Source organism: Caretta caretta, chromosome 27 (genome assembly GCF_965140235.1).
Source record: "Caretta caretta isolate rCarCar2 chromosome 27, rCarCar1.hap1, whole genome shotgun sequence".
NCBI classification, from domain to species: domain Eukaryota; kingdom Metazoa; phylum Chordata; order Testudines; family Cheloniidae; genus Caretta; species Caretta caretta.
The window spans coordinates 9,244,534-9,258,023 of NC_134232.1; the positions used below are offsets into that span (position 1 = coordinate 9,244,534).

At 53.8% G+C, this 13,490-nt stretch overlaps 1 protein-coding gene across 2 annotated transcripts in view; it reads right to left on the reverse strand.

Annotated features, from left to right (window-relative positions):
* ITGA3 (integrin subunit alpha 3) overlaps positions 1-5,297 on the reverse strand; it is a 44,531-nt gene extending 39,234 nt beyond the window's left edge. The window contains exon 1 of one of the 2 annotated variants that reach the window (XM_048829721.2): positions 4,862-5,297. In XM_048829721.2, the coding sequence (XP_048685678.2) occupies positions 4,862-5,109 (248 nt within the window). In that variant the 5' untranslated portion in view covers positions 5,110-5,297. The remainder of the gene's footprint in view (positions 1-4,861) is intronic. The other variant, XM_048829722.2, reaches the window with a different exon arrangement.
* Positions 5,298-13,490: the final 8,193 nt, after the last annotated feature.

Genomic DNA, 13,490 nt, shown 5'->3' on the forward strand with positions numbered 1-13,490 from the left:
TCTTTCAAGGCAGGGCTTGAGGCACGCTCAGGGTCAGTGAGACACCCCCCACTCTGGGCAGGGGAAACAAGGGCCTGATTTGCTGAAGTAGCCTCTTACCTCTGGGCGCCCAGCTTGGGATGCTTAAGGCCTGATCTCCAGAGCGGCTCAGCTCCTGGAGCTCCCGTTGACTTCAGCTGCAACTGGGGGTGCCCAGCACCTCTGAAAATCCAGCTCTTAAATGTCTCAGAGCGGGCGCCCAGAAGTGGACACAACCAGACTTGGTGAACACGCTTGCAAACACAGGCCGAGGTGAGTTACCTAGGGTCACCCAGCAGCTCGGTAGCACGGTTAGAAAGAGAACCGAGGAGTCCTGGATGCCAGCCCAGTGCTTTAACCACAAGGCGACTCAGAAACCAAAGCGGTCCAGCGATAGGCAGCTGAACTGGTCAAAGAAGAGACTGAAAAGGTGAAAAGTAACATTTTCCAGAGTGCCTGAAGTGACTTGGGCCCTTGGGGAACAAACATTTAACAACGGGCTCTGCACTCCAGCAGAGAAAGGTACAACACACCAGTGACTGGAAGCTGAAGCTAGACAAATTCAGACTGGAAATAAGGCATAATTAAGTGAGAGCAATTAGCCACTGGAACAACTTACCCAGGGTCAGCCATGGTAGATTCTCCATCACTGACCATTTTTAAATCCAGATTGGATGTTTTTCCTCAAAGATCTGCTGTAGGAATGATTTTGGGAAAGTTCTCCGGCCTGTGCTCTACAGGTGGTCAGCCGATGATCACACTGGTCCATCCTGGCCTTGGAATCTATGAAAGTCCCTTTCAAAAGTGAGCTTACCGCTGCACTCACAGGGTCAGTGAAACATCAGGGTTCTAAACACCAATGTCCCTTTTAAAATTAGTTCCCAAGTTACTTGGGCGCTTTGGAAAAGTTTCCCCGAGAGCTATTTAATGTGGGAATAGAAGAGACATGGCAGCAGCGTCAAAAATAATGCCTGCTGCAGAAAATGCCTGTCAGTTCTCCTTTCCCTCTTCCCCAACAAAAGGAAGAGAGGACAGCAGATGAAATTCAAGAGATGAAATGCAAGTGGATGAAAGCACATCTTAGTACAGGCCCCAATCCAGCAAACCACTTAAAACACAGGTGAAACGTTAAGTAACGCGAGTTGTCTCATTGACATGAGTTGAGCTAAGAAGCATACATATGTTTAAGTGTTTTGCTGGATCAGAGCCATAATACTCACGCTTCAAGGCATAAGCTGGCTGCAAACTGACAGGGGTCAGGAAGAAACTTCCCTTATGGACAGGTTGTTCCATAATTATCCATTATACTGTTTCATCCTCTGAAGCAGCAGCAGGTGCTAACCATGGTCAGAGACAGATAATTGGACTAGGTGGACCACTGGTCTGATCTGGCCTGGTGATTGTATGTTCCTGCTGAGCACATGACTTGGAAATCCAGCTCCTTAATGATTCAGATAGCCAGTGCGCTCTCTCCCACCTTGCTCTCCTGGCAGCCCAGCCCCACCAGCTGCAGAACCAGCTGTCCCTTCCATGCCCACTGAATCCAAGCCAGGATTTCAAGAGACCCTCTGTGGTGCCATTGGGCAGTGCAGGCTGGGAGCCAGAGAGACCCACAGGGTCTGTCTGTATCCAAGCATTAGGGAAGAGGACCCAGGTGGCCCGTTTGCTTCTTCACGTAAAGGGGGAAGTGCGTTCGTGTCAGACGACCAACGCAGCTAGGCCAGTGGAGCGTGGTTGACACCAGACGCGTCACAGGAAAGCAGCCTGCACTCACAAATCCCTCGCTAAGTGTGCAATGCAGCAGATGGGGTGCAAACAGCCACCACTGGCCCGCCCCTTCTGCATCCCAAGCACGTCCTCTAGCCTGCAGTCTGCTCAGTCTTGTTATCCCAAAGCTAACACAGGTGAGACAGAAAAGCTCAGCCCCAGGGTCAGGGTTGCAAAAGCAGCTGTTGCCCTTCGGACTTTTCCTTGCTGCCTTTCTCTGGAGAGCCCCAGTTACAACACCTCTGTCCTTCCAGAGCCCTCAGTGCCCACTCCCATGGGACCTTCCGGGAGCAGAACGTGGAGAAGGCTCCGGTGTCCACCTTCCAAATCCTCACCCTGGGTGAGCCACGTAAAGGGGGCTGCTTTGGAATCTGGCTTCGGTGCATCACTTTATCCGCAAAAAGGCCCGAGTCACCAAGGTTTGGGTGTGGCTGAGGATTTGGGGTGATGGAATCATGGGCAGCATATGGACTCCTAGAGGGATAGAGGCAGAGAAGAACCTCGCAAGAGTCTGGATTTTAGCTCCGCTCTCGATCCCTCTGGGCTTTTAGCTGTTTCTCAGTACTCCCCTGCCCCCACCCCCTCGCAGTCCTTAATGGATTTCTTCTCCCAGCACCCTGGTGAGGCAGGGCAGGGATCAGTGTCCTGAGCGGCGAAGGCCCAGATCCACAACAGAGCGAGGTGACTAAATACCTTTGTGGAGCTAGACCTCAGCGACTCACCCAGTGCCACCTAGGCAAGTCTGTGGCGGAGCAGGGAATTGAATCCACCTCTCCCAAGTCATAGGCTAGGGCCCCAACCACCGGGACAGCCTTCCTCTCTAACAACCCCTCCCAAGCGGGGTAGATCCCAGCAATCACCAGGCTTCCCCAACACACTTTGTGAGCCAACATTTCCCAGCACGGAGCCCGCAACCCGTGCACTCCTCCTCCCCAGCAGCTGTTCTTGAGAGAGAGAAAAAAAACCATTTCACTCCCCCTTTAAAAAAAAAATAAAAATCCCACACTTCATCAAGAGCATTTCCAATGAATCTTTGGAATGCACAGCGGATGCCTGCAGCCCATGCAGCTGCTGCAGTGAGAGCTCTCCGCAGGGCACCCAATCCCCGCTTGGTGCAATGGAAACAGACCCTTCAGCTGGCTCCCAACTTCAAAAGCCAGGGGAACCTGACTCCTCGCTGCCCCGCACCTCCTGCCGACATCTACACCGGCGCAAAAAGACCCTGCCACGTTACGGAATCAGGGGAGCATTTTGCACTGGTGTCGATGACAGCATAAGGCCACCAGGAGAGTTCAAGGGTGGAGGGGACCCGACTGGGTCATCTAGCCTGACCTCCTGTCTGCCACAGGCCACCACCACCTGGCATCCACGCCCCAAACCCAACCACTGAAGATAGTCCAAGGGATAGCTCAGTGATTTGAGCATTGGCCTGCTAAACCCAGGGTTGTGAGCTCAACCCTTGAGGAGGCCATTTAGGTATATGGGGCAAAAATCGGTTGGATGATTTAATTGGGAATTGGTCCTGCTTTGAGCAGGGGGTTGGACTAGATGACCTCCTGAGGTCCCTTCCAACCCTGATATTCTATGATACAGGAGCCTAGACTGTTATGTACGACAGGCAGAGATTAGGAAGGAGAGAGGGGCACCAGCGCCAGAGGCCCCCATAACGGCAGGGAATTGATGAAGTGAGATACACCCAGAAATCCTGGCGAGCGAGCGTCACCCACACGCTGAAGAGGAAGGTGACCCCCCCTCCCAAGGTGCAGGCAGGGGTGCTGGAACAGTTTGTGCTGAGAGCCATTGAACCAAACTGTAAACCCTGTATATAACAGAAACCACTTCAAGCCGGGAGTGTGACAGCAGTTCCAGCACCCATGGGTGCAGGGCAATCAAGCGGCCACGACTGTACAAAAATACTACAGCTAGATTCTCCCACGACCCCGACTCACAGACTCTAATCAGCCAGTCCTGATTTACACAGGGATAAGGGAGTCAGGCCTTTGAGAGCACGAAATAGAGCTCTCCGAAATAGCTGGGGGTCCAGGGTAAGGGGGGAGCTAGTTAATCAAGAGAGAATCCACTGACTGAAAGGCTCTTTTGCAAGGGTTTAGTAAAGCATCACAGGAATGTTCAACAGGTCCCTGGGAAAATTTCCTCCCCTCGCCACCAGCCTCTCACCCATTCATCCATCTCCAGAGACGCTGGAGGGATTTTTCAGGGTTCATGGCGCTGCAGTTACACTCCAGGGCAAGGACCACAGAGGAAACCATTAAAAAGCTCTATCCACCCTCCCTCTGCCGAGAGATCCGGGACGAACACGGTAAAGGCCCAGGGCTGCTCCCATGGCAGCCTGGGTTAAAATGGGAACGTGTCAAGATTAGCCGGAGAGCTCTTATTCACCCTCTCGGGCTAGGAGGGTGCAGGTTGGACTTCAGCTCCTGTTCATTGCCTTACCCCTGGGAAAAGCTTTCTGGAGGGCCAAGCTGACTGTGTCACACAGGAACAGGGTCCGGTCTGCATCGGCAGCTGGCCTCCAGGGATGCCCCTGCAGCCAGCTCGCTAAGGCTGATCCTGCAAACCTTACCCAGGTGTGTAAACTTTATTCATGGTGACCCAGGGATTTCAATGAGGAGTGAGTCAAGTTAGCCCCCCCCTGCTTTGCAAGATTGGGCCCTAGGGCAGCCCCATGCACCCACAGGCTGGAGGAGGCGTGGGGGGTGTGTGTGTGCAAATGGCAAATAAATAAATAATAATAAAGTCGTGCAGTTACAAAGTTGGCACCCCCTCTCCCCTCCACCCCCCAAAACGCTGCGGATCGCCTTTCAGCCGAGACTTCAAGTTCACAGCCCACCCCCCGCCCTCTCCTCCCAAGCAAAGCCAGGGCGGGCAAGCAAAGCAGGCTGAAGGGGGGCTGCACCCACCACAGCAGCTGCTCGAATGCGACCCCCCAGCAACGATCCCCGGCTGCGAATGACCCGGGGGGGGGAGCTGATCCCACCAACGCCTTTCCCCTAAGCTGGGGGGGGGGATCCCCATGAGCTAGGATCGGGGGCAGGCTTGCCGGCTGGGTACTCACAGGTATCTGTCCAGCCCGTCCGTCTGGTGGTGCAGCGCCACCGAGAAGCCAAAGAAGCTGCCTTCGGTCGCCCCCCGCTTCAGGACCAAGAATTTGGTGTCCAGGTTGAAGGCGGAGCCGCCCGGGCTGCAGAGAGCCCCCCAGACCAGGCAGAGCCGCACCAGCCGGCGCCCCCAGGGCGGCGGCTGCTGGCGGGGCCCGGGGCCAGCCCTGCTGCGGCGGCAAAGCTGCAGGTCCCCCGGAGCCATGGCGGGCTCGTCCCCGGCTTTTCCCGGCCGGTCCCCCCCGGGGCGAGGTCCGCAGCAGCAGCCTCCGGTCGCCCCTGCGCTGGGCGCTGAGCGCGTCCCCGGGCTCCAGCCGGCGGGGGCGGGGGCCGAGCGAGCCACCTCCTCCGTCCCCACCTTGCGCGGCCCTTTTCTTCCGGGGAACACACGATCGCGGCGGCCCAAGAGTTTAATTCTTAAAGGAGCCGTGCCGCGGGGGAGGGGCGCTGGTTCCTAGGTGGGAGGGGAGGGCCGGAGGGGTGGGGGGGGGGCTGGTGTGTGTCCCCCCTCCCCCCCATGCTCAGGGCGTTTTGCAGGCGGATACAGGCGTTTGGACACAAGCTTTCAGCCCTGGGTGGCCATTGCAAGCGCCTCCTGCTCCATCCCACCACCTGGAGGGATGCCTTGCCCCCCCCCCCCGCCCCGGAGTAAAGCCCCCAGCCCCCTCGCCCCGCCAGGGAAAAGGAAGTCGCCCCCTGCGGTTAGTCCAACTCTGCTGTGCCTGGGTTTTGTGGCGAAAGCCGGAGGACGCAGAATTATTGGAACCCCGGACATTTTATCTTGGCCTGGCGGCCTTGGGGTCAGGTTCACAGCCCCGGAGACACCGAGAATAAATAGGGCTCAGAGACCAAGCGATCTGCACGCAATTTCCAACAACATGCACCCAAGCCTGGCTTAACAGGCTAGCCCCTGGGGGGCAGGAAGGGAGGTTTGGTCCCATTCAGCCCTCGGCCTAGTGCAGGCCTCTGTGGGGTGGGCTAATCGAAGCCAGATGTACTGGTGTTTGTGAGAAGAAAGCTGCTGTGCTGAAGATTGAACTGAAACCCACCCAGTCCCTCTCCCCTACACCATGGAACAGCCCTCAGATGGCAAAAAAAGTTTAAAAAAAAGAACTAGATAAGTTCCTGGAGGATAGATCCATCAATGGCTATTAGCCAGGGTGGGAGGGATGGTGTCCCTAGCCTGTGTTTGCCATAAGCTGGGAATGAGCGACAGGGGATGGATCACTTGATGGTTCCCTGTTCTGTTCATTCCCTCCGGGGCACCTGGCATTGGCCACTGTCGGAAGACAGGACACTGGGCCGGATGGACCTTTGGTCGGACCCAATATGGCTGCTCTTCTGTTAATAACGTTCCATCCGTACTGACCTGAATTCAAACTGGCAGCCTATCAGGGAAAGTCCCCCAAGTTCATCTCCCACCCTGCTGAGCTGGGTGGGAAGCAGTTTTCCAGTCCTGGGAAAAGTTTAAGATTTCAGAAAACGTTTCCCATCCCAACTCAAGATGAAAAGTCAAAAATCTCAAAACCATTTGCAAAAATCTTGGCAGGGTAGGGGGGGAGGATTGGTTTGTGTCAATCAATGTTTCATTTAGATAATTGCCACACATTTCATTTTGATTTTGACCCCCTTTTAAATATTGTACTAAAATTCGCTGACATGTCTAAGTAAAAAAACATTTAAAACCAGAAAACCAAAACGTTTCATTCAGAAAATGTAGCCACGGGCCGTTCTGTTGGTTTTTTCCTTTCACTTTTCCTTTTTTTTTCTTTTTTTTCGAGTTGAGAAATGTGTCAAAACCAATGCTTTCCCGCAAAAAGTCTCAGTTCTCATGAATCAGTGGTTCTGGATGGAAAACATTTCTCCAAACAGAAAAGGAGGACTTGTGGCACCTTAGAGACTAACAAATTGATTTGAGCATAAGCTTTCGTGAGCTACAGCCCACTTCATCGGATGCTTCACGGCTGCTTCTCTGAAACCTGTCATTTCATCAAACAATTCCCAACTTACTCTACAGGTTCGGCAGTTTTGAAAATCTCCCTGGGCAGCTGCCTGCAGCTGAGATCTTTGAAAATCAGACCCCTGAGTCCCGTGAGCAGCCTGCCAAGCCATGCAGCTTGTTTTGTAATATACCCTATACATGTACAGCGCTGCATTGAACGCTGATTAATAAATATTAAGTAAGGCAAATTAATGCAAAATTGCATACAAAAGTAGCTCCTCTGTCAACGGATTTCGGGAGACCATTAAGCATGCAAAGTTAATTGCTCAACAAAGCCAGGAAACACCAAGGCTAAAGTTGCTCACATAACCTTAACTGCACCCCCTGGTGTGTATGCATTATACTACAGTCTTTAATTGAATGATCGCATACAATTATTTCCACAGGACCCCAGCCTCCTCCAGTATCCAGGTGGGAGGGTGTGTAGTGAATGGAGCCCCTCCTCAGCCCATCTGCCTCAGCCCCCAGGACCAACACTGAACCCCAAGTAGTTTAAACACACCCTCTTTGACCACCACCCAAAGGCATGAGCATTCTGGGTCACAGTTCAGCTTTCTCCCAAGGCACGTGGTAGGCGTAACACGTAACACACTGCGGCATGGCACACAGAATGCTGGAAGTGCTCTTTATTTCCTCACACACGAAGTGCACAGACCCAAATCAAAATAAACCCTACACCCATTGCCTTTCACTCCATCTCACCCATTCCTCGGGGCAGCTCCTTGTATGCTGTTGAAAAAAAGGCCAAGGTAGAGAAGCAGCAGCTTCCACCCTTTACAGCCTTCCAGTTCCTCTGTCAGCCTCAGCAGGTTTTGCCAGCTGATCTTGTTGTTAGGTGACCAACCAGTTCCTCTGAGCAGGGGCTTTTTTCTAAAGCCATTTACATTCCAGTGGATGAGCACTTAAACCCAGCGACCCTTTCCTGTTAGCCCCTTGCCACCCACTTACACATGGAGGAGGCAAATGGGAGTTTGCAGCTTGGGAAAGACAGACACAGACAGAGAGTTCACCATCTCGCACAGACCTCTTCGGTTGCATGGACTCCCAAATGGTCACTGTGGGTGCACGAGTGGCCCAGCGTTGACCAAAAGAATGATATGCAAACAATTGTTTCTATTTATGAAAAGTCATCAGGAGGGAATTTAATTTCCACAGAATTGATTCTTTCGTACATGGTGGGTAGCGAGACCGCAATCACACTGCGGGCATCTGCCTTCCTCCCTGCTGTTCTACCTCATTCACACCCCTGGCTCATTCAAAGCACCAGGGGAGCTGAAATCTAGCAGTATGTCACGTGGTTAGAAACTTGCCCACACACAAGGGGCAGAGTTAAGGGTAAACAGGCAGCATGCCTTGGCTTTTGAATGGTTCACTGTGCTGCTTTAGGGCAAGAGTGTGTTTAACAGCAAGCTTTGAGGAAAGGGCGGCGTGTAGTTTTGCCAGGTTAGGGGAAGCACACGGGGAAAAATTTGTGTTTGGGTGTTTGCCTAGAGACTGTAACTGCACACTGTGAGGGCATCACCACAGTACCCTCCTTAGCCCTGAGATGTGACGGCATCTCCTCCACGATAACGCAGCTTCTTTGAGTCTCCGGCATTCAGACACGACTGTGTTACCTCTCGTATATTTGCATGCAGCATCCTTGAACAGCCGGCTCCAAGGTACAATTGCATCACATCTGCTCTGCTCCAGACGAGCACATGGGCAGAGAGTCTTGCTCCACTGAACCGTGCAGTTTGATTGTACAAGTCGATGCATATTGTTTCAGTGACAGGGATAAAAGGTGAAGTCATGTTTAGTTTGTCATCCCCCCCCCACTTCCTCCTGCCCTCGCCCTCTGACCTGTCTCTTGTAACCAAAACAGCAGCAGCTACATGGAACGGGACCCAGGAGGGTCTGGTGCTCATGAGAATCCTTCCTGGACCTTGGCCTGGCCACTTCGTTCTCCGTCTCCCTCAAATCACTGCTGCAAGGCAGCTTTTCTATGACCTGGAAGGACCCAAGATTGGGTTTGTACAGAACCTAGCACAAAGGGGGTCTGGTCCACTACGAGGGCTCGAGGCACTATGCTAATACAAATAATACATCATAATATTTTGCTAGGAAAAGGGAGCCACATGGGCACAGCTGATGTGTCCTTAATAGTAAGCTAGGCCTGAAACAGAAACGGGGCAAGTTTGGAGCTGAACTTTGCAATCAAGGCCAATCTCTAATAACAGTAACACTGGCTATGGTGTATATGCTTCCACTGCCCTCCACTGGATAGATTCAGAACTGCTTGACTGTGTATCATATGCCCTATATTGACAGACGTTGATGGAGATTCTCCTTGAGCTCCAGTGATTCGGGGCTCATGCTTTCGGAGCTGAGTTCTACTTCCACTATAGCTCTGAATGTTGTGCCGCGACATGTGTCACGTCCTAGATGACCAGGGCTTTGGCTAACCTCTCTAGCCCATTTCATCCAAGGATTTTAAAGCATTTTGCACCTACCAGTCACGTTTCACAATGTCCTGTGTTGCAGGTGGGAAAACTGAGGCACAGAAGTTAAATAACTTGCCTGAAGCCACTGGTGACAGAGGTCGCACAGACCACAGGAGCTGCAGGCTCCAAGCCCCATTCTTTCATTCACTCTTCCCTCCTTCTCTTTGGAGCCACCGCATGGTGTTTCATACACCCGGCCCAACCCTTCGAGTCTCCTCATTAGGGGACGGCTGGAGACTTTGCATTTCCAGCCACAGCCGCGAGAGCCCTTTAGGGCTATGTCTTTATTAACTCTTCCCCGCTTTTCCAAATATTTGTCCATGCCGTTGGGTGTGGGAGGGCTGGCTGGTTGGCCCCACCTTTGTGGATTTAAAGCATTGCCCTTGCTTGAATTATGGAGCAAAGAAGGAAGGAAATGTGTGAAGGGGAAGGCGATCGAGCCCCAAGGAAGTGAGGCCTGATTCTCAGAAGTACCAAGCTCCTGCAATTCAGCTGGACTTAGGACTCGGCCCCGCTGGGCAGCAGGTCCCTGGGATGATTCCCCAGCACCCTGTGCCTTGTTCAGTCATCTAAGCCTGTGCAAAGAGCACCTGGCCGTGAACTCACTCTGAACTGGTGTAAATGAGGAGCTGGGCAATGCAGCATCTGCTCTGGCCTGCAGGCAGCAGCTTTCTGCCTTCCCAAGTTCAGGCACTGTGGGAATGGCCACAGAGCGTGTCAGCAAGGCAGTGGCCCCCCGAGTCCCACACGGCAAAAAAAATCACAGGCAGGTAAAGATGCCTCAAAGCCTTTGGCCTTGGGATCCTTCCAGGGCTCTAGCAGGAGGCTTAATAGCCAATCAAAGCAGGCTTGAACGCTACGGCAGGTATGCTGCGACGTGCCAATATAAATAGGCACACTGCCCATTTAATATCCTGCCAGATACCTCGGTGCCCCACCCTGCAACGAATCCGTTTCCTCTCCGGCTGCCTAGAAAAGGAAAGTGACGATGCCCAGCATTCCTGGGCCTGTAACAAAGTGACTCACTTCCCCCACGATGTAGCCGGCACCACTCCATCCACACATCCCCCTTGGAAAGGGCAGGCCTGTAATTGCCTGGCAGTGGCTCCCCCCCTCCCCCACCTGCACACAAAGCCCACCGCCCCCACCCCCCAGCAAACTCCTGGATGACTTCATGCCCCAGGAAAGAGATGCCCTTCCTGAAATGCATGAGCACCGTGCACCAAGGCTGGGTCTTGAATGGGGTGGGGTGCTGAGATTAAGGTGGGGGCCTGTGTGTCAAGTGCCAGGGAACAAGGGGACCTCCATGGAAGCTGGTGCTTGGGATTCTGGTCCTGTAGTCAATGGGGACCTGAGTGGCGTGGGAGGGAGACGAGAGTCCTGGTTTCCCTTGGGTGAACGCAGCCCAGACCCTGCAGGATTTGCCATGCAGGGTCTGGGCTGTTGATCTATCCAGCCCTGCCTCTCCCCATCTGCCACCCCTATAAGAGGGCTGGGTCTAGTGCCCAAAAAACAATCCCTGGAATTTCTGGCTCAGGTGAGCCTCACATCTTGGGGAGCAAGTTGGGAAAAGGCAGCGATTCCAAACAGGGCTAAACTGTCCCCAGCCAACATCAGCCGGGAGGCGCTGGAATGGGGACGTGTGCTGGGATCTGCTTTGTGGTGCAGGAGCAAAAGCAACGGCTATTTGGGGGTGGCAAAGGCTCCCTTAATGGCAGCTGGCAAGGGCGGGAGGGCGGGGGGAGGGTGTCACAGGACTGTCCTGATTCTGGCACGTACATTCTGGCTCAGCCAAGAATGTCATCTCAGGTCTTAAATGAAAGCTGAGGTCACACCGGTCATTAATGTCATTGTGAAGTCTATGTACCGAAACTATGTAAGAAGTTATGTATATATAGTTGGAAAGCCTGCAAAAAAAGTCATTGACAAGATGGTTTTCTTTCAAACAGGAGACATTTATTTACCTGTCCCCCTCTGTTGGATGTAAATTAAGCATTGCAAGTTAACACAATGGGGGTCCATTTACACACGACGTCAAATGGTCACAAGGAGGTGAGAAGTCAACAGAGGAGCAGCACACAGAGAAACAAGCCGTGTGGCGATGGGGGGGGGGGCGGCTATCCCATTTTTGAGCTGAGACAACAAGACGGTGGGGGCAGAAGACAAAGAAGACACCCCTCCTTCTCTACCGAGGAAGTAAATAGGGAGTGCGTTTTCATTCATGAGAACAAAACCTTTGCTTGAAACACAGCGGAAGATGTTGGGGGTGAGATAAAACTTCTTTAGATGGGAGGTTAGTCTACGTTCCGTTTAAGGTGCTAGAAAGCGTGTTACGATTTTGTTTTATATGGAACCTTTTGTTTCCAAGAGCCTCACTCACTCCCCCTTCGAGCTTGAATCTTTGGGACTAAACTTATCCTTGTTTTCACTATCTGAATCTATCGCTGAATCTTCCACGCTCCCGTGTTTACTGTCCCATTGGAGACAGGAGGCATGACTGTGAGTAGCCAGTGACAGGGGCGGGATATCAGAGGAACTCGGGGACTGGGGTGCACCTATTGTTAAGCGACAAGGCAAAGTAAGGGCTGGCATAGCCCCGCGGAGAGTGCTGGGGTGGCTGCCAGGCAACAGGTGTCCGGGAGCCGTCTCCCAACTAAGCACAAGTAGGACTCCCTCACGGTGAAGACGGGGCATAACAAGGTGACTCTCAGTCCTGGCTACCCTGAGAAAGAGTCACAGGGGGTCTTTGTTATAATCAGCTGCAGGAGGAGATTGCCCTGGGAGAGGCTGGTGGAAGAAATGTGCCCAGGGACTGGTAGGACAAAGAACTGAAAAGAACAAGGGTTCTGTAACTCCATCTGTGAAGCAGGTGCTAGCACAGGGGTGGGCAAACTATGGCCCGTGGGCCGCGTCTGGCCCATCAGATGTTTTAATCCAGCCCTCAAGCTCCAGCGGGGAGCAGGGTCGGGGGCTTGCCCTGCTCCGTGCATGCCGTGGCTCCGTGCGTCTCCTGGAAGCAGCGGCAGCATGTCCCCCTTCTGGCTCCTATGCGTAGGGGCAGCCAGGGGGCTCTGCACGCTGCCCCCACCCCAACTGCTGCCCCCACAACTCTCATTGGCCAAGAACCACAGCCAATGGGAGCTGCAGGGGCGGTGCCTGCAGACGGGGCAGCCGCAGAGCCACCTGGCCGTGCCTCCATGTAGGAGCTGGAAGAGAACATGCCGCTGCTTCCGGGAGTTGCTTGAGGTAAGCACTGCCCGAAGCCTGCACCCTGACCTCCTCCCGTGCCCCAGGGGCTGATCCCCCTCCCCCCCTCCAAACCCCTTGGTCCCAGCCCGGAGCACCCTAATGCACCCCACACCTCCTATCCCCAGCCCCACCCCAGAACATGTACCCCCAGCCAGAGCCCTCCCCCTGCACCTCAAACCCCTGTCCCAGCCCGGAGCCCCCTCCCGCACCCTGAACTCCTCATTTCTGGCCCCAATCCAGAGCCCGCACCCCCTCCTGCACCCCAACCTCCGATTTTGTGAGCATTCATGGCCCACCATACAATTTCCATACCCAGACGTGGCCCTTGGGCCAAAAATTTGCCCACCCCTGTGCTCGCACCCCAAGCGTCCAACTCCAGCAGCCCCGGGGATGCCCTTTTGGACCATCATTGTCTTCTTGGCCTTGAATGCTAAAGAAATCAGGTTGTACCCTTTGAGCTCCCCTCCCCCTCCTTTGTCCATGGACCATCTGGTGCTAGCGAAGACCCCAGCCACCCATCCTCTCCAGACAGCCTGGAAGCAGAATCGCACCTGCCCCAAAGCTCCGGAGAAGCCCTGGCTGCGGGGCAGAGAGATGCATCACCCCGGGGCCAAAGCATTAAAGGGCCGCTTTATAGCTGGTGGATCAACCTTTGTACAAAGTTTTTCAGCAGCCCAGGGGGACTGCAAAATGGCCAGCAACCAGGCTGCAGTCCCACCGGGATAAACCAGGCTTCCCGGATACCTCTCACTTCCTTGGCATGGGAGCTGGGAATTGACAGATCTTCCCCGCCTATTGGGAATCATCCTCAGTGCCCTGTCCTGGCATCACTCCCAGCTCCTGTTTCTTATC